The 22,324-nt window shown below is 36.4% G+C and overlaps 1 protein-coding gene across 8 annotated transcripts in view; it reads left to right on the top strand.

The window, feature by feature from the left end:
• Positions 1-22,324, top strand: part of itpr1b (inositol 1,4,5-trisphosphate receptor, type 1b) — a 571,367-nt gene that overhangs the window by 176,230 nt on the left and 372,813 nt on the right. For all 8 annotated transcript variants that reach the window (XM_069936919.1, XM_069936913.1, XM_069936916.1 and 5 more), the window contains exons 12-14: positions 11,856-12,010; positions 15,205-15,304; positions 15,389-15,549. In XM_069936919.1, coding sequence (XP_069793020.1) covers positions 11,856-12,010; positions 15,205-15,304; positions 15,389-15,549 — 416 coding nt within the window. The remainder of the gene's footprint in view (positions 1-11,855; positions 12,011-15,204; positions 15,305-15,388; positions 15,550-22,324) is intronic.

The raw sequence follows: 22,324 nt of genomic DNA on the forward strand, positions 1-22,324 counted from the left end.
CAGTCTTCAGGAACAGAAACTCTTGTAGTGTTCCCCATCTCCTGGTTTCTGAGTCTTGGTCAGATGCATTCTGTTTTGCCTTGCCTGAGACTTCTGAAGCCAGATTCCACTTCTAATGAAAGATCTAATGTGAGCAGTAGAGGGAGCAGTTACTCTGTCTCATTCTGATGCAAATCTTCAGGGAAAAAAAAGCAGTTCTTCAGTTGCTCAGTGCACTTCAATGAGTGTTGTAGCAATCTGACTGCATGTGTAGCATGGAGATGTCAGTACTCCTCTGTTTATATATAAAATGACCAAACAACATCTATTCCAATTGCTAAATTTTACGATTTTTGACAGAATTTGGGTGTTACTTAGCAACAGGGTTAATATTGTCTTTGTAAATTGCAGATTTACAATTAAAATTGTAAATTGCAGATAGACAACAGACTCGCCAAGGCAAATAGCGCCTTTGGAAGACTACACAAAAGAGTCTGGGAAAACAACCACCTGAAGAAACACACAAAGATCAGTGTGTACAGAGCCATTGTCATACCCACGCTCCTGTTCAGCTCCAAATCATGGGTCCTCTACCGGCATCACCTACGGCTCCTAGATCGCTTCCATCAGCGATGTCTCCGCTCCATCCTCAACATTCATTGGAATGACCTCATCACCAACATCGAAGTACTCGAGCTGGCAGAGTCCGCAAGCATCGAATCCATGCTGCTGAAGACCCAACTGCGCTGGGTGGGTCACGTCTCCAGAATGGAGGACCATCGCCTTCCCAAGATTGTGTTCTATGGCGAGCTCTCCACTGGCCACCAAGACAGAGGTGCACCAAAGAAGAGGTACAAGGACTGCTTAAAGAAATCTCTTGGTGCCTGCCACATTGACCACCGCCAGTGGGCTGATATCGCCTCCAACTGTGCATCTTGGCGCCTCACAGTTCGGCGGGCAGCAACCTCCTTTGAAGAAGACCGCAGAGCCCACCTCACTGACAAAAGACGAAGGAGGAAAAACCCAACACCCAACCCCAACCAACCAATTTTCCCTTGCAACCGCTGCAACTGTGTCTGCCTGTCCCGCATCAAACTTGTCAGTCACCAACGAGCCTGCAGCAGACGTGGACATATCCCTCCATAAATCTTCGTCCGCGAAGCCAAGCCAAAGAAGAAGAAGAAAGAAATTGCAGATTCAACGTGGTTGTGCATACACTTCTGATGACATTGATGACATTGCTATGTTTATATTGTGGACGATCTTTTCTTCATTTTGGTGTATGCATTGCTAAGAAGCTCTGTTTCTCTTGCCCTCTTGCCCTAAGCCAAGATCATGAGGTCAAGACAATTGTGGCCTTCTGGTGAATTAACCTGCAGTGTCGTTGGGTAGGGAGTTCCAGAATTTGAACTCTAATGCTGCAGGATCAAATCGTGATAATGTCTGATTTGGAGTAAATCTTTGGAGAGACACAGGAAACTGCAGATGTTTGAATCTGGAGCAATAAACAATTTGCTATAGGAACTCAGGGTGTTGAGCACCAGGAGTGAGAGAGAAAGAAGTTTTGTACCAGTCTTGATGAAGGGTTTTCCTTTTTGAGCCTCGTCACCTGTGCCTCAGTGTTCAATAAAGACATATTTATTCATAACCATACTAATATAACCTGTAACAGAATTCATAGAATTTCCCTCTCTTTCTCCCCCCCCCCACCCCCAGAATGGGCTTCTTTGCAACTACATGTGCATCATAATTCCAGAATGGAACCAACATCATCCAATCTCTCTCCCTCTCTCTTTCCAATTCTTCAAAAACTCATTCTCATCACTTCAACCCAAACACATCCCACAAGTTTTACTCAAGGGAGATACTATTTCTGGTGAAAGCATCAAGAGATGCTCAGTCTGCAAGTAACAAAGTAGCCTGAACCCGATATTTCTGAAGGCACAACACCCTTTGCCCAAAGTAAACATTTAAAATGTTCCGCCATCTCCAAGTTCAATGCTGCGAGCATATTTCAACTGTCAAATACAATTTATTTAATTGAAACAATTTTCTGAATATTGTGACAAATTATGTTACATTTTATATTGTATTCAGATATGTTTTAAAGGAGATAAATTGTGGCAGGTTTTTTAGTATAGGTCACAAACAAACAATTCAAAACAGTTCTCTTCCTAAACATTGTGTTCTTTTCCTTTTTACATGCTTATAAATAAGTTTTTGCCCCAGCATTTAATCAGTCCTGTGGCCCCATTCCAGTTTTGTTTTTGTGTTCCTATGTCAGGCTACGTGATATTCATTGGGATCATTTGACCAGGTGTTCAGCAGTAGAAATCATCATAAGGCTTGTTTTGGCAAGACTTACATCATGAATACTCAAACAAGACATTTGATTAAACAAAAATGACATTGCACCATGATGTTGTATAACAAAGAACAAGCTGAGCATTGATGAGCTTGTTTGGATTTTTGATGTCATCCACATGGATTTATAAGGCCTAACGTGTGTGTTTAAAAAGCCAATGTAATCCATTCAGTTCAATTTGTGACAGTTCAACTGGATTATCTATTTTTGTGTTGGTTGTTCAAGGCAAATTTGCAAGAATTAGATGGAATGGAATGTCAAATGAAAGAGAAACTGCTGTTGTCATGACAGATGCATGTTAAATTGGTCTCGTGCTGGATCTTAACAAAGTTAGCTTCAGCTCTTCATATAACTAATCTTTGGAAGATTGAAGGCTGGATGATATTGTTATGGGCCCAGAGGACCCCAAAACCCAGCAGCAATAGAAATACACCAAGACAAATGGTTACTTAAACAAAAGTTACTTTTAATTATCTTTAAACATGAAAACAGGATCAAACTTTAACTTATTACTATAAACTTTGCTTAACCCCCTTCTAATTCTAAGCGCACATGTATGTAATTTGTGTTTAAGTTCAGAAGAGTTCTTTGATTCACAGTCCAATCTCACTTCTCACTCCTCCAAGTTCACTGGTATCAGGTAATTCATATACTGTGCACAAAATGTAACATTTATAAAGTTCACCAGGCTTTGGTGCTTGAAAGGTAAATAGTTACCACTCAGGAAGGTTCTTGTCAGTTTTCAAAGAGAGATTTATTGCTCATTGGACACAAACTCCAATTAGCCATTTCATTGTCTAGCCAAAGAAACTTGCCCCATCAGGGTTTTCCAGATGATAACCTTTTTCCTTCAGGTCACCAAAGAGTTCCTTTTTGTTTCCCTTATTTCAGGTGAAACCTTATGCAGCCAGTACTCTCTTGTATGAACCGCAAGGGCTTTGACCAGGCTGAACTAAGAACTCACAACCCATCTTCAAAATGGGGTTTCTCCACATGCTTGCTAGCTTGTCATGTTCCAGTCCCAGCTGCTGCTGCTGGACTGTAGAACTGTCTTCTCTCTATCTCTCTCTCTCAGAAAAAAAAACAAATGACCCTCTTAGAACAGCCAATTCCCTTCAGACAGACAACGGCACTGGACCTAATCTTCCGAGGCAGTTCATCTTTTGCTTTCCAAAACAATAATCCATTACTCCACAGCATGTCCAATTAACACCTACTTGTGAAGTCCTTATAGCATTCTTCAAAGTTTTTGCAAAGGGACCCAGAGCCTGGACTGTCTGGCTGGAGCAGAGCTCCATCGTTTTAAATGAGAACTGTTTTTGAATTGTTTGTTTGTGACCTATACTAAAAAAACCTGCCATAATTTATCTCCTTTAAAACATATCTGAATACAATATAAAATGTAACATAATCTGTCACAATATTCAGAAAATTGTTTCAATTAAATAAATTGTATTTGATAGTTGAAATATGCTTGCAGCATTGAACTTGGAGATGGCGGAACATTTTAAATGTTTACTTTGGGCAAAGGGTGTTGTGCCTTCAGAAATATCGGGTTCAGGCTACCTTTGTTACTTGCAGACTGAGCATCTCTTGATGCTTTCACCAGAAATAGTATCTCCATTGAGTAAAACTTGTGGGATGTGTTTGGGTTGAAGTGATGAGAATGAGTTTTTGAAGAATTGGAAAGAGAGAGGGAGAGAGATTGGATGATGTTGGTTGGAGGGGTGAAACAGCATAACTCCATTCTGGAATTATGATGCACATGTAGTTGCAAAGAAGCCCATTCTGGGGTTGGTGGGGGTGGGGGGGAGAAAGAGAGGGAAATTCTATGAATTCTGTTACAGGTTATATTAGTATGGATATGAATAAATATGTCTTTAAAGAGATAGGTGGTAGGGGTTTAGTGTAGGTCACTTCACAGACAGAGTAACTTCACAAAAGACATTTTATTTAAAATGCAAGAGCTTTGCTGAAGCTAGATATTGAGGCTTTGGTTGATTTTTGCAGAGAAATGGAACTGCTTTGGAAAGAACTTCAAAAGGAGGTACAAATTGGAACACAGTCCAGGCTCAAATACTATTAAGATCTTTCTTTCAAAGGTTGGGTTTGGACCCTTGGGAGAGGTTGTTTGGTTTTTGCAAGCAGTGAGAGGAAAAACAAACAGGATTCTTCTTTCAGAGAGAGAAAAAGGAGTCAGTTCTACAGTAGCAGTTGAGGCTGCAACATGACAAGCTGGCAGGTTTGTTGAAAAACCCCATTTTGAAGATGGGTTGTGAGTTCTGAGTTCAGCATGTTCAAAACCCTTCAAGTATTTCTCCTGAAATAAAGGAAGCAAGAGGAACTCTGTGGTGGCCTGAAAGAAGAGGTTATCATGGGGCAAGTTTCTTTGGCAAATCACTGAAGTGACTGGAGGAAATCAGCTTGTGTGTGTCCAATGAGCAACAAATCTCTGAAGTCAATGAGAACCTTCCTGAGCGGTAACCATTTACCTTTTCACTAGAGCCTGGTGAAGATTCATAAATGTTAAATTCTGTGCACAGTATAAGAATTGCCTGATACCGGTGAACTTGGATGAGTGAGAAGTGAATGATTGGACTGTGAAACAAAGAACTTTCCTGAACATATACAAATTGTGTACACGTGCACTTAGAATTAGAAGGGGGTTAAGTTAAGTTAATAGTAATAAGTTAAAGTTTGACCCTATTTTTATGTTTAAATAAAATTAAAAGCAACTTTTGTTTAAGTAACCATTGTCTTGGTGAATTTCTGTTGCTGCTGGGTTTTGGAGTCCTCCTCTGGGCTTGTAACAATTCCTAATGTGACTAAACAAATTGTAGGGGAGATTCTTGTTAGCTGTTATGCATGACTAGGCATTGGGTCACTTTCTGGGAAAAGGTAGGTGGACAGTGAAGTTGTTTCAAATCTTATTACTAATCTGGTAGGTGATGTAAACGAGAACTTCATTTTTAAAAAAATTCACGTGCTCCTATTTATTCCCCAACCCGCCCCCCAAAAACAAACCATCCAAATTACAAGTTGCAGATTGATTGACAAAGGCTATTTCAGAGTTAAAAGGTAGACATATAAATAGTATTCAGATTGCAAGAAGCATCTTCTTTTTCCCATTTGGATATTTCTTTTGCCTGTCTTCCAGTTTTAATGTTATTTAGTTTAAATACTGTGGGTTGACTTGGCTTCAGTAATCAATTCTGGTAATGCATAAACCAGAAGCAGAATTGTTTTCCATCATTATCAGCCCTCAGCAACTTGATGCTGATCTGAAGTATGGTTTCTCTTTGCCAGTTATACTTTTAAAATATTTTAAAATTTCCAATTTCTCTGCAAGTGTTGTGCCAGAATCTCACCTCATTCTGTACTGTCAAATCTGACAGGGTGTGAGCAGGATGAAGAGGTGCCTCTGAGCATTTCTATCGAGGCAAATTTGAATGGAATTGTAAGTTCTGCCAGAAATGTTGGAATTAATCTTGCTTACAAGGTTGGACTGCAAAGAAAATTCACATTTGAGTTTCGAGCCACTCAGATTGTAGACCTGGCAAGTTCACTCCACTGTCACATGCTGTTTTTGGGTTTCGATCAACCACTTTTCTGTGGTGATCTTTGTTTTGGGATTAAAAGAGATTGTTTAAATTGTCATCCCTCTCCAAGAACTGTGGAATTCATCCACTCCTCCAAAGTAGTTCCTTAATACTTAGGCATTTTGCCTTTTGAAGTATTGTATGATTTTCTTTTTGTAAATTCCACTTACCAAGTTGTAGCAATGTGCTGCACGATACACTTGTCATTGGTTTTTTGGGCGGTCATCAGCAATGTTTTTGATCGTTTCCTCCCTCCTCCTTGCAGTTGCCTTTAGACCTCTCTTTCAAACACCTGTGTTGACACAATTGCAAGCATGCTCTTTCAGAGAGTTTCCTTGATATTTTACTTGGACTTCACTTGCTTTATATGCAGCTTCTCACACAGCCGCATCTCACAAAGGTCATTTGATCTTTGTTGCATGAGAAGCAAGCTGTCTCCTTTGGGCAAGGCGATCCTATTCTGTAAACAATTACAACATATGGCTAATTGAAAAAAAAAATTATTATACTAACCCCTTCCCTTCTGAAGTTATCTGGTAAGTACATATAATTTCACAACCATTAAAATAAACCACAAACTCACAAAGCAAGATCCATGATCTTATAAATTGTGAAAATAATTGATAAAAGGACCCCATAAACTTAAAATTTTAAAAATCCATTACAATAGAACATCTGCTTTTTTTTCCCCACAGTTAGGCATGCCATTGAATTTAAATAGGAGGGACGACATCTTTCCATCTCATCAATATTGAATGTCTAGCAATAAGTGAGGCAAAAGAAACTATATGAGATTAAGACATAGTTAAATTCAAATCAGTTGTCAATTGATCCAAAAAGGGCAATTATAGGATTAGGTTTCGGATTCACATTGAGAACTACAGATAAGGTACGAAAGATAACTTCCCAAAAAATGAAGAGAGAGGAACAAGGCGAAAACATATGTCACAAAGTACCTTTTTCAGTCTTACACTTGTCACATTTCGAGGAAATATTAGAGTAAAATTTAGCCAATTGAACTTTGGAAAAGTAAATGTACTACCTTAAATTATAAAAGCGAATGTTGGGCACACAAAGGAGATGAATTTGCCGATTTTTAAGATAAAATCTCATGTAGTATCCGAAAATGAAAATTGAAGATGTTGCTCCCGTGATTTTTAAAATCTTATCTATGTAATTATTCCTAGACTTTAAGAATAAATCATATATAGGTGATATCAACTTTCTTTGATTTGGTTTAAAATCATAGATTATCCCTACTCTATTTATTACAAGGTCTTGAGGAAGTCTCAACACAACAGTGTTCAAAAAAACTCCTAATTTGTAGGTGTCTAAAGAAATTATGTTTGGGAAATTTAAATTTAAGAGATAGTTGTTCAAATAAAGCTAAATTGTTGTCTTGAAAAGATGGGATACCCAACTTAAGCCATTCATGAAAAGCAGAATCTTGCACAGGGGGAAAAAATAATTAAGTAATATAGAGCTAGCAAGTAAAAAATCTATGATACCCCGAAAAAATTTCTAAATTGAAACCAAATTCTCAAAGTATGCTAAACAACAAAATTATTGGATAATTGAGAAGCAGAAAAAGGTAATAATGCTCCAAGTATCAAAATAATATTTTTTAATAGAGTTAACTATTAATCCAATTTGAAGCGTGCACTCTATCCTTATAATAAATTCAAAAAATTATGCAACTAATATTAGCTGCTCAATAGTAAAATCTAAAATTAGGTAATGCCAAACCATCTTTCTTTTTAAGGTATTGAAGGAAAACTTTACTAAGATGAGGATGCTTATTTTTCCAAATATACGAGGAAATAATTGAATCAAGTGAATTTAAAAACAAAAGTTTTTGGATGATAAACAGGAACAGCTTGGAAAATATATAAAAACTAGGGTAAGATATTCATCTTAATAATATTAATTCATCCAGTTAAGGACATGCAGAGAGGAGTCCATTGAGCTAAAGACTTCTTAACATAGCTCATTAAAGTAAGAAAATTCTCTTCAAATAAATTATTATAATATTTAGTAATAGTAAGACCTAGGTAATTAAATTAATTTTCAGCTATTTTAAAAGGAAGGATGGTATCTAGAGGGCCAGAAGAATACAATACAAACACCTCGCTTTTCTGAAGATTTAGTTTATAACCTGAAAACTAACCAAATTGATGAAGCAGTGACAGATGGAATTTAACGACCTGAGTCCGAAATATACAACAGAAGATCATCTGCATATAAAGGAACCTTATGAACACTCCCATCAATTAAGATTCAGGAGATGTCATTAGATTACTGAAAGGCCACAGCTAATGGTTCTAACGCTAAATTAAACAATAATGAGCTAAGAGAACAATCTTGCCTAGTTCCACAAAAAAAATTAAATGGTTTGAATTTTAAAGAATTGGTAAAAGTTGAGGCAACAGAAGATAAATATATCAATTTAATCCAATTGATAAATTTAGGGCCAAAATTAAATTTTAAATAAATAGTCTAATTCTACCCTCTCAAAAGCTTTTATTTAGCATCTAATGAGATAACACACTCAGAAGATGAGACAGGAGGAAAGTAAAGAATATTTAATAAGGGATGGATATTAAATTGAGAATAACAAACCTTAATAGGCCCAGTTTGATCTTCAGAAATAATAAGAGGCACTATGTTTTCCAACCTATAGGCCAATATTTTAGATATAATCTTAGCATCAGCATTCAAAAGGCCTAAAAGTGGAACAGTCAGATAAATTATTATTTCTGGGAATAAATGGAATTGAACCTCCCATTAAAAATTAACAGGTAATTGCCCACAGCAAAAGATTTAGAGAGAATTGAGTCTAATGGGGTGCCAGTGATTGCAAGAAAGTTTTATAAAATTCAGTTGGAAGACCATTGGGGCCAGGAAATTTGCCAGATTGTGAAGAGTTAATTATTCCAATAATCTCCTTAGAGGAGACAGGCTTTAGCAACTGTAACTGGTCTTTTAAAAAAAAGAAAAGGAATAGTCAACTTGCCTAAAATTTCTTCCATAAAAATTGAATCCATAAGAGATTCTGATTTATAAAGGTTAGAATAAAACTGTCAAAAAGCTTCATTTATCTCTACATGGTCAGTAGTAATAATCCCATTATCTTTATGAAATTCTGAAAAATAAGTCACTGAGCAGTATACTCTTTCAATTGGCTAGCTAGAAGCTTTCCTGCTTTATCACTGTGGATGTAATCCTCCGAAGAGGATTTTTTCAAAAAAACTAAAGCAATTTGATCTTTTATGCATTTCAAAAAGTCAGGATCTGACAATAAAATAGGATTCAAACATTTGGTGGTTCCAGGTAAATCTGGAATATTAATTGACAACACCTCTGGACAGTGATCATAGATTAATATTCTCTTATATTTGCAGGAATCAATAAATTAAATTAATTGTTTATTTGCAGGGAAATAATCAATCTGAGGATATGTATGATGCACCTTAGAGAAATAAGAGAATTCCTTATCATTAGGGTGGAAAAATCTACAAAAATATATAATGCCACACTGTAACATGAACGAGTTAATAATTATAGCAGGCTTGTTTAATGTGGCAGTTTTGGGAGACGAGTGATCGGGTACAAGATCTAGCCAACAGTTCAGGTTACCTCCTGCAATCAAAAAATATAAATTTAAATCCAGTAAGAGATTAAAAAAAGCCATTCAAAAAAAGTTTGGATCTTCTATATTAGGGCTGCAAATATTAACAAAAACAATCAATTTATTATAAAGTTTACCAGATAGAATCAAATACCATCCATTAGGATCAGCAATAATGTTATGTTTAATAAATGGAATAGATTGATCAATCAATATTGAGATACCTCTAGACTCTGCTATAAATTCTGAATGAAAGTGCTGTCCCTTCCAAAATATTAAAAAGATGAAAGCCATCAAGTAGACAAAAATGAGTTTCTTGTAAAAGAAGTATCCCTGGTTTAAACTTTTCAACATTGTTTAAAAAAAAATTACGTAGCTTTATAGGATGATTCCAACCAGATACATTCCAAATAATTATCTTTATAACTTTAGCCTTTTGAAAAATTAGAATCCACTATTACGAAGAAAGCCAAATTAAGATCAATATAATTAATAATCTTAGAGAAGCCAAAATAACTTCACATGAGAAGCCCAATGTAAAACTACAACTTCCTCCCCACACCCAGCGAGCCCAAGCTAGCACTGGGAATAGCAAACCAAGCAGATAATCCTCACATCTCTCAGTTGGAAGCACTCCTAAAAGAAAATGCAAGGTCAAAAAGGAAGACAGCTGTATACTTGTAACTATGTTATCATAATTAAAATTATAAATGAAGCTTAAAATAATAAACTTATAATAGATCCCAACTAATGAATAATTGTTAATTTAAGAAAAGGGAAATAAGACATTAACAGTCTTATGAAAAGAATAAAAATGAATAAAAGAAAATGGACGTCCCTTCCCCAGTGAGAAAAAAATAATCAAAAGAAATACCTATTTTTTAAAAAAAGTATTTCCAAAGAGAATTATATACTGGCGTAATTAAATAGCCACACAAGAACTGAAAATAACAACCTGAATGAGATATAGTCAAAACTAAAATACCAGCACTTTACTGAAGAGCTGAAGCAGAAGGAAATTCTTGCAGAAATCTCTGCATATCCTTCAGGGAATTCAGCCATTTCATAGTCTTACCCGGCAAAGTGATTCACAATCTAGCCAGGAAAAGCAGAGATATTTTAAAACCTCTTTTGTAAAGTTGAAACATAACTTCTTTGTACTGGGTTCGTTCCTTCATGACCTCCGTGGGATAATCAACAATGATTTGAATATTCTATCTACGATACTGCGACATACCTCTATACTAGAGAATAATTGAGCGAGGCTTACCACCAGGAACTGGTTTAGGAATAAGCGATTTATGCGCTCTGTCAACTTCTGGTACAGTAGGCAGCAAGTCTTAACCAAACAGCTCGCAGAGAAACTCAGCAAAGAATTTGGTAAGGTGGCTCGATTGTTTCTTCTTTTAATCTGATAATTTTTAAGCTGTTTCTTCAGCTCCTAGCCTGCAAATCCCCAATTTCCTTCAGTAAAATAACATTAGATCTGTTTAATACAGTATTATCTCGTTGCAGTCCTGAAGTTGAGCTTCCAGAAATTCAGCTGAAGTTTCCAGATCTGTAATTTTGATATTATCAATTTTAACAACAGTCTGTAAATTTTTCAATTTATTGGAAACCTGAGCAATAGATGCCGTGATATCTTTTCCATTTTTATATTCTTTAATATCCTTCCTCAGATTTTAAAATATTGCAGAATAGTAGAAATGGATTCTCCAAAGGCGGAGGTTTCTTCTTCTTTTCCCACATTAGCTCCTCATGTAGCCATATTAAACTTACTTAAAAAGAATTCTAACGAAATAACCAAAAGGAAAGGAAAAAAATAACTTTGGAGATAAAAGGTATGGAAACTGGAAAACTTGACAAGTTGGGACCAGCTAATAGAAGCTTTTACCCCATGGGCTGCTAGCAGTGAACTCTGCCATCTGCATCAGAATACCTATTCTGCTATCTCCTTCATTTTGAAACCCAGTGCTTGTAAGGAATATTATGACGTGGCCAATGGTCATTTGTTAATGTTAGCTTTAGGAAAGTATGGGGAGTTCAATAGAAGATGAGTGATGATCAAACCAGATCAACTTTCTAATTTGCCTTCGAAGGAGGGTAAAGATTAGGAGCAAAATAGTTCAAGATCTTGTTGTGCACCTGTACCAGCGATGAGTTTGTTTAAAGAAGTTTGTTGAAGATAATGGGTGGGAAGGCACTGTAAATAGATTTTGTAATTTTAAAGTTCCATTTAGTACTGTACCTTTTTAACTCAAAACTCATGCGTTGTCTTCACCAGATCGACTCTGAGCAGGACGTCTTGAGGAGCAGAATGCGCCCTTTTCAGGAGAAGGTGATGTACATGCTGGTGTCAGTGCCTGAGGGAAATCACATCTCCTCCATCTTTGAACTAGACACAACTACCCTCCAAAGAGGGGACTCTCTTGTTCCAAGGTATGATTGTTGAGGCGCTGAATTACTGCTTTGAAGCAAGCTCGCATGAAAACAGCTTACTAAGTTGTCATGGATTATGAATGTATTTTTCATTTAGACTTTTGGTGAATATAGTCAGCTGATGAATTATTTTGCTGAGTTCATATTGTTGTCATATTCTGCAGTGTATGAGTTAGAAATAAAATGCCTTGTAATTTATCACAGTGAAGGACACTGATTGAAGAATCCAATCAAAGAAGAGAATGACCAGAATCTTTTTGCAACTAATTTTGGCACTGATTAATTGAAAGATAGATGTATACTTGTGATTTACTTTGTTCAAACTCAGGATGACTGAGTTTTGGAGCTTTTGGCTCACATAAAAGAATGGTCACTCTTACAGTTGGAAAAAATGGAGCGATAACTTTGTCTCTTGAGCAACAAAGAGTTATGTGATGAGACAATCTATTCTGTGATGTTAAATCTATTCTATAATTGTTATTGATGGATATATATTGGGCTGAATGTCATAAAGCACCTTCTAGAAACTGCAAGGTTTAAATGTGGCTGCATATTTATCAGTATATTCATGTGTTCCACGAGAAAACTAAGTTCTCTTTTGCTTTCTGTTCAAATGCTTGCAAAGAGTCATCATGTTCCAGCACCAACAGGAAGAAGGAAAACAGGAAGTGCCTTCAGAGATTTGAGTGGTTGAGGATCATGCTGCCTTCTCTAATTGTAGCCCCTGCCTCGGGTGCTGAGCTCCAACCTCTTGTGCCCAGATGCCTGCTCTCCTCGGCCCCGGTCCCGAATTCCCCGAAGCCATTGGCGCTCATGGCCAAGCAGGGGACTTCAACCTCTGAGGTCAAGGTGAAGCCCTCCTTGTCCAGTGTCTCTGCCTCCCAACTTAATGGCCTGCTGCCTTTGCTGTAGATTCTTTTGCTCCTGGGTGACATCTTAGACTGGCTCCCAGATAAACTGGGTGGTATGCGCTGTAGAAGTTGCAACAGCCTACAGATTTGTTTCTCAGCATTGACCCCTGTGTAAACTTGGTTGGAGTGCCAAGCAGTACCACGGGGCCAAATGTGATGCCACATGAACCAGAAATGAACTCTCAAGTAGGAATGGAATTCTTCGCTATAACTCTAAGGCAGCTGCTACTGACCCATGTCTGATGCCACTGACACCAAGAACTATTGGTACCTTCTATTTAGAACATGAAAACTCAAGCATGGGAAAAGTGTCGTGATTGGGTTTCGATTACAAGATTTTACTGGTGGTGGTCAGTAGAGGAATCCAATTGCTGTCCAAAATTATTTTTACATGCTGGTAATTGTATGGGTCAACATCAAAAATTATACATGGAGACTAATTTGCAGTTCAGTCGGTCACTCACTCACATGGAGAGCTCACTTTTACAGTGTGATCTTTGATCTTGGTGTCCAAATTAACTTGGCTATTCAGCAGAAATTGTAGACAGACAGAGGGTGTGATTTTTGCCACCATATTAGGCACTTGTTATTATAACTATAAATACCTTGCGTACACTCATCAAAGACATGTAAATTTCAAGTTTACTTCACTATCAAACATCCTTTATTAAACATGAATTTGAGAAATCAGTTGTTAAAAAAAAATACAAGACACTTGAAGACTTTTATTGTCATGTAATAAAACAGATGTTTTATTACACAAAATTGCATTTGGTCTGCTGTAAGGCAGACAAAATATTTCCCATCAGTAGAAATTCCCTGGTCCCCCTTACAGTCAGAGATCGAGAAGCAAAAAATAGTCTCCCTTCAGTGTCACTGAGTGTCTGTGGATTTTCCTCCAGTGCTCCTGTAGCCTCTTGCTGCCACACAGACTTCAATCCAAACCATTGGCAACTCAAGCTCCAGATCCAAACCTTCGACTCAATCTGGGATCCTTCAGTGCCCAAGGCCTCTCGGGAGGCCTTACCACCCTTGGCACTCTTTTGCAACATTTGCACATTTTTACCATTAATTAATAAAGACATGAAATATTAAATTATACCAACCATGAATATGAGCATTTTGAGATAGTTGGACTATGATTTGTTTATTTCTCAAAATGCGATCAGACAGTTTGGGATTTCCATTTAATGTGGTTAGTTCAGTGGACAGCATTATGCTGAATATTTTCTGGGTCAGAGTCTCTGAGTTACTTTGCTGTATGGGAGTTTTTATACTTCCTCTGTTACACCCTGTAACCTGGACTGGCAGCCCTCTTTAAAGCAATTCTTTTTGTGAGAAATCACACTTAATAAGAAAAGGTATATCCATCATGCCCCCAGTGGCGGATTAACTACCACCCATGCCCCTCAGATGAGCTTTAGTAAGGCTCCCCCTAACCTTGCCCCCCCTGCCCCACCCTTCATTAAATCGAAGACGTTAAATAATGTATTGAGGTCTCCAAATGCTCCTTCTGGGAGCCTGAGGTCCCCACTTCTGCTGGGCCCCTTGGCATGGTGTTGGGGATGTTATGACCTGGGCATTTTGATGATGTGACTGTTGATGGCAGTAACAACATGAATTCTGAGGTGTGCAGAATCATCTTATCTGCTCAAGTTCAAGCCTAATGGTTAATCCACCACAGAAACTGATCCATGTACCTGGAAGCCAAATCAGTTTATGGAAGAAATTTGAACTGTAGAAATTTTGTTTAAAATATTTCTTGCATTTTACCTTTTTTCCTCAAATTGCACTCAGCCTTGCATAAACCTAAGTTTACAACAGCAGTGATCTCTGTTCTCTAAAGATGCTTCATTCTCATGCAAAGTGTTCATACTCTTTTCGATGCAAAGACTCGTGTTGTGCACAAGCACACAATGAAACAGTTGGAATTTAATCTTTCAGCTGACCTATTGGGATCCATGCAAGAAATTCAATTCTGAAATTAAGATTTGCAATAATTTGCCTTGAATTTTGTTGCCATGCGGGCCTCCAATTTTCATACTACCTGGCAGTTAGATCTTCTGTTGCCTTAGGACTCTGAAATTTCTTCATTAAAATTTCACACAGCTTTCCCCTTTCCTTTTCAAGATGTTCCTTGAAACCTTTTAATGCAGACTCGAATGATGAGCCGACACATTCGGTGTGATAGCGAGCCCATTTTGTGCCTTGCATCATTTCGCCGCTGTCACAGAATTAATGCTTCAAGCAAGTATAAGTAATGCCATCTAATTTGTGTTTTAGGAACTCCTATGTTAGACTCCGACATCTCTGCACAAACACATGGGTTCACAGCACCAATATTCCCATTGACAAAGATGAAGAGAGACCAGTTATGCTGAAGGTAAGTTTGGATCCAAAGTTGTAAGTATCAAGTCTTAAAATTGCAGGCTGCATGATGGTGTTGCCACCTCTCCCCTCTCTTCAGATTGGTACCTCTCCCACCAAGGAGGACAAGGAAGCATTTGCCATTGTACCAGTCTCCCCAGCTGAAGTGAGAGACTTGGACTTTGCCAATGATGCCAGTAAAGTGTTGGCCTCGATCGCTGGGAAACTTGAGAAGGGCACAATCACACAGAATGAAAGACGGTAGGTAACACTTTCGTTTTATATCTTAATTCTCTTTATAGGTCACCCTTTTGCAATGACTGAACTCTGCAGATTAAACTTGGTTATTACAAACTTTGTCACCTGTGAAGGAACTCTAGCTGGTGTGTCAAAGCTGAACTCACTAAATACTTTGTGAAGTTTAATTGGAAAGTGCCATTTATTTAGCCTAGTGCTAACACTGGCTCGAGCATGGAAATTTGGAACATCCTGAAGTCTGACTGTTTTATTTACTTTGTTCTTGAGATGTTTCCAGAAATGCGGCCTGTACTGCAATTTGCAGTAAATACCAACCAGCAGAGAATGGGACCTATCAACATTGCCCTCCATAATGTTTGGGATAAAGACACATTTATTTTCCTTTATTTGCCCCTGTGCTCCACAATTTTAAACTTGTAATCAAACAATTCACATGTCATTAAAGTGCACATTCTAGATTTTATTGAATGATATCTGTCTATGTTTTCGTTTGACCATGTGGAAATTACAGCACTTTTTAAACATAGTTCTCCCGTTTCAGGGCACCATAATATTTGGGACATTTGGCTTCACAGGTGTTTGTATTTGTATATTTAATGCTTCATTCGTGCAGTTATAAGAGAGTGAGGCTCGCTTCTAAGCTTTGGATCACCTTTGGAGTCTTTAGTTGCCATTTTTCAATTTGAGGACCAGAGTTGTGGCAGTGAAAGTTAAAGAAGCCACTAAGGCTGAAATAAAAGAGTAAGAGGCATCTCCCAGTCTTTAAGATAACCAAAATCAACTGTCTGAAACATCATTAAGAAGAAAGAGAATACTGGTGAGCTCAGTAATCACAAAGACCAATTTCTGCTGCTGACAGAAGAATTCTCATCAAAATGAAGAAAAATCCCAAAATGCCTGTCCGACAGATCAGAAACACTCTTCAGGAGGAAGGTATGGATATGTCAATGACTACTCTCAGCAGAAGAATTCATGAACAGAAATACAGAGGCTACACTGCAAGATGCAAACCATTAGTTAGCCACAGAATGGCCAGACTACAGTTTACCAAGAAGTATTTAAAAGAGCCTGCAGAATTCTGGAAAAAAGTCTTGTGGACAGATGAGCCAAGATTAGCATCTAAGCTACTCCCTGGGTGAATGATCCTAGCAAGGAAACTTTGGCTGACATTGGTCTCTCGCAGCAATGGAGAGAGGGTGTTGTAGAAGACCGGGTAGCGCATGTGCGAAAAGCCATGGGCTTCAGAAATGGCGTAGGAGGAAGAAGAGTTGGGCTCGCAACAGACCAGCAGTGAAGAGGAAAAAGAAGAAGAACAAGCATTAGAAGAGAAGCTAAAACTTCGAAGAGTAAATGTAAAGTAAAATATATAACCAACACTGATTTATTAATAAAATAATTTCATGAAATGAGAAGAGAAGTGAAAAGAGAATTGATAAATTAGATGGGAAAATGAAGGACGTGCAGGGAGAAATGCAGCATATGGATGATAGAGTTGCGAGAGTGGAAGATTCCACCACTACTCAAACTATGGAAAATCAGAAGCTTCAGTAAAAAGTGGATATATTGGAGAATTTTAGCAGAAGAAATAACATTAAAATAGAGTGTCTTAAAGAAGGAGTTGAGGAACAGGATCCACTTGGCTTTTTTTATGAAATCGATACCTGAGGTACTGGGCCAAACAAATTTTGATTGCCCAATTGAGATTGAAAGAGCACACACAGTTCTGACCAAAACTGCTTCCAAATCAGAACGCTTTAGGCTAATTAATTTTCTTCGATATAAAAATAGAAGATTTTGACTCTAGCAGCAGAAGGGACAAGAGGAAGAAAAGGCCCATTTGAGTATGTTGGGGGTAAAGTTTTATTTTACCCTGATGTAAGTGTCATTTTATTAAAAAAGAGGAGAATTTAACCCTATTAAGAAGATTCTTTGGGGAAAAAGGATATCGATTTGTATTGCTTCACCCTGAAACTTGGAAGATTTTCTTGCCTGGAGGTGAAAATAAGTTATTTTCGAGCTTTGTCCAAACAGAAGAATTTGTGCAATATCTTCCAAATGCTCAGGTGGAATGAAGAATCAGCAGAATATTTGTTATCAACATGGTTTGATGGACTATCATTACCTGGCAGTTCACGCAGTATTTTAGTGATCTAGAATACTACTTGCTTACTTTTTCTTGTTGATTTTTGAAATTTTTAAAATCTTTTTTACATCTGTATTAAATGACTAAAAATTAATAAACAAGGCGGGTTGAGGAGGAGGTGGGTTTCTTACTCCTACTGTATCATGTGGGTAATTGTGACCTTGGCTGCAACCTGTAAAATAAGGGAGTTAGTGTTGTGTATTATTTAACCAACAGCTACTGGGGAGGATTTTATTTTGTTTATATATGGTTATAAATATGGTTACATGTATGCCCTAGAAGTAAATCTGTTTTCTTATTTCTATTTGGATTGCCAGAGAAAGTGCACATCAATACATTGGATATTGAATAAGAGAGTTGAGGGAGGAGGAGCAAAGGTAGAGGGGAGGAGTGGTTTATTGAGATGAGTATCATAGTGAAATTTTTTAATTTTAATATTAATGGGATGGTGAAAAGAAAGAATATTAACACATATTAAGAAAATGGGGGTAGACCTAGCTTGTTTGCAAGAAAGACATTTAATTGAGAAAGAACATTTGAAGTTGGAGAGAGACTGGGTTGGATATGTCGCAACTTCTTCATTCAACTCTGAGGCAAGAGGAATGGCAATTTTGGTGAGAAAATATCTTCCAATTAAAATACAAAATGTAGTAATTGATCCTGCTGGGAGATATGTGGTGGTACATTGTTAAATATATTTGGAAATGTGGACTCTTTTAAATTTCCATGCACCAAATGTGGACAATGAAAAATTTTTCCAGGAAACATTTTTGAATTTGGCAGAGGCATGTGAAAATATTTTAATAGGAAAGTAAACTTGAATTCCATGAAGGATACATTTGTAATATGGGATACTTTGAAAGCATATTTGAGGTCAAATTATGTTTTATTTCTAAAATCAAGAAGATGTATAGGAAAGAGGAAGACTGATTAAAATGAGAAATGATGGTTTTGGAAAAAGATTTTCAAAAGAGAAGCTCTGTAGATAAACATAGACAATTAATTAATTAAAAAACTTCAATGTAATACATTACAAACTTATGGTACAGAAAAGATGACAAGAACTAAACAGAGCTAGGTGAACAATTACATAAGGAACATGCTTGGCAATTGAAAGTGGAAAAGGTATCAAGAACAATTAATATAATGAAAAATTATTTGAATGTTATAAACCTCAAGAAATTAACAAATCCTTTAAGATTTTTTATTCTAAATTATATAGGACAGACTTTAAAAGATGAGAATAAAATGGATAGATATTTATCTCAGATATATTTACCTAGATTGAGTATGGTAGAACAAACAGAAATAAGTGCTAACTTTACACAACTAGAAGTGAAAGAGGCAATTAGTTCATTACATAGTAATAAAGCATTGGAAGAAGATGGTTTTCTCTCTAAATTTTATAAAGAATTTAAAGATTTGTTGATTCCTATTTTTATAGAAATGCTTGACCAAGCATCAACATCACATACTCTTCCAGAATCATTTTCAACAGCAATAATTACTATGATACCAAAAAAAGATTGAAATCCCTTGAAACCTCCTTCATAGGGACCTATTTCATTATTGAATGCAGATTATAAGATTCTTGTTAAAACAATGGCAAAAGGGATGACTAAATTACTACCCAAATCAATTAATGTGGACCAAACAGGCTTTGTAAAAAAGGGACATCAGCGGATAATGTGACTAGATTACTTAGTATTTTACATTTAGCACAAAAAAGATAGGTGTTGCTGTGGCTTTAGATGGCAGAAAATACTTTTGATAGATTGGAATAGGACTTTTTGTTTAAAGTCTTGGACAAATTTGGGTTTGGTCACACTTTTACAAATTGGATGAAGGCATTAAATAATGATCCCTATACCCAAAGTAGCAACTAATGGACAAATATCTACTCTATTCCAATTGATGAGATCAAGTAGACAAGGATGCCCTTTATCCTAAGCTTTGCTTATACTAGCTATAGAGCCATTAGCAGAGTAATTAGGAGCAATTTTAAAAAATTAAGGTTGGTCAAGAAGAGCATAAATTTAGTTTACTTGTAGATGATGTTTTAATATTCTTGACAGAACCCGAGTCTTATGAAAATTACACTTTAATTTGGAAGAATATGGTAAGATGTCTGGTTATAAAATAAATTGGGATAAAAGTGAAATTATGCCTTTCACAGAAGAAGACGATAGTCATTGTCAAAGGAATACTCAATTTAAGTGGTCAAAAGATGGGATTAAATATTTAGGGATTATTTGCTATTACTCAAAAAGGTCAAAGAAGATTTTTTAAACTTGATGACTTTATCTATAATGTTAATAGGATGGGTTAATTGTATTAAGGTGAATATATTCCTGAGAATTCAGAATCTTTTTCAAATTTTACCAATATTATTGCCACAAAAGTTCTTTCAATAGTTAAATAAATATGTAAAGAAATTTCTTTGGAAAGGTAAAATGTCAAGAGTTTCTATAGAAAGATTAACATGGAAATATGAATTGGGAGGCCTGCAGCTTCCTAACTTGAAAAATTATTAGCAAGCAGCTCAAATTAGATTTTTCACTTTTTTTGAAGGAGTAGAAAAACCACTTTGCATTTAAATAGGATTGGATAAAATAGGAGAAAGATTAACAGAAGAATGTGTACATCAATGGGATTCAAAATTAATAATTGATGTTAAAGAGACACCATTGTTGAAACACTTGATTATTGTTCGTAATAAGATAAATTATGAAATCAGAACAAAAGGAATCATATTGCCCAAGATCCCTTTGATTCCAAGTCATTTTGTACCTTTTTCAAAGGACAATCGTTTATTAATTGTTTGGTTTAGTAAAAGTATTGAAGATTGTTATGAACAAGGCCAGCTGATTTTATTTGAACAATTGAGGAATAAATATGGAATACCTAACGGTAATTGTTTTTGTTATTTTCAATTGAGATCATATGTAAGGGAAAAGTTTGGACCAGAGATGAGGCTACCCATTGTAGTGAAGTGGAAACTCTTACTAGAAGAGGAAATACTAAGAAATTTAGTTCTGCAATGTATCTTTTATTGCAAACAGGAACTATTAAACAAGGAATGCATAAATCTCAACAGAAATGGGAGTCAGATTTGAATATTGCAATTGATGAGTGAAGATGGTTGGATCTTTGTCAAGATTGTGTGACAAACACTATTAATGTAAGATATAGATTAGTTCAGTATAATTTTTTACACCAGTTATATTTGACACCACAAAAATTGAATAGAATGAAATCAGATTTGTCAGATCAATGTTTTAGATGTGGTAAAGAGATACATTTTTTTTGTATTCAACTTGGTCATGCTCCAAGGTAAGACATTTTTGGTGGATTTCAGGAACTTTTTAGAACAAGTTATAGGCATTGCATTTTCATTAAACCCAGATTTATTCCAATTGGGGAATATAGAAGGAACAAGACCAAAGTTAAAGTTATGAATATATCAAATGAAATTTGTTAAAAATAGCATTAGCAGTAGCAAGGTAATGTATTGCAGTGACTTGGAAATCAGATTGACATTTAGGTATGGGAAGAAGGAATGCACAAATTCAAACCTGCACCTCACACAGAAATTACATATAATTTGAGAAATAAATATGCTATATTTTTGCGAATTTGGGGCTCATATATGCAAATTCTACGTGTAAATACTTAGAAATGTTCTTCCTGCCTCTTAAGACCTGTGTCTACCTTCTTCCTTAAACTGATCATATAAACTATGTTGAAGTCCGGTGTGCTGGGGAACGATACTCCAAGCAATCCATGATCTTATCTTTCTTTTTCTTTTTTATTTTATATTACTTTTTTTTACATATAATTATGGGGGTGAGGGGTTGGGACAGGGTGGGAAGGGGAGGGATTATAACCATCATGTGATGAATGAAATTCTCCTCAATTTAAACATTTACTGTTTTCTATAATTGTTTACTAATTACATTAATGGAAAAAATATAAATAAAATATTTTAAAAAACCCTTATCCATTGTGAATTATGGTTTCTGCTTGGAATTGGAGTGTCCCATTTTACAAAGGACAGCTGAAAATTGTCATGAAAGCGCAACTGGTTTACTTTACTCACTCTCTCGTTGATGCTTCTCAACCCGCTGAGTTTCTCCAGCAGATTGCTTGTTGCTATCCTTTGGGTGATTGGCACAGTAACCCATCTTGGTGATTCTTCACTAGCCATTGAAGTTGGGCAATTAAGGAACTGGGATATGGTTCTGGCCCACCAGTGATTGCAATTGTGGAATGTGAGCATCACTGAAAAGACCAATATTTGAAGCCTATCCTTCCCTTAGTCCCCTGTTGGGCGTTGTGGAAGATATTGTAAAAGTCAGTCACATTGCTCTAGGGCTGGAGTTGTGGATAGGCAAGCATGGCAGATATCCTCTGTTGAAAAATGTTGGTGAGCTTGGTGGGGTTTTTATTTTGACAGTTCAGTTGTTTTGTAGCTTTCTTGAATCATTGCAGATTATTGATTCAATTCAAATTCTTCAGCTGCTGTGATGGGATTTGTCTTGGTGTTCCTAGTTCCAGTTTCAAGATTTTGTTTTTGTATATATAAAAAAGTGATTCTTTTTGCCAAATTTGAATACCAGTCGTCAGAGTGAAAAG

Source organism: Narcine bancroftii, chromosome 5 (assembly GCF_036971445.1).
Source record: "Narcine bancroftii isolate sNarBan1 chromosome 5, sNarBan1.hap1, whole genome shotgun sequence".
Taxonomy (NCBI): domain Eukaryota; kingdom Metazoa; phylum Chordata; class Chondrichthyes; order Torpediniformes; family Narcinidae; genus Narcine; species Narcine bancroftii.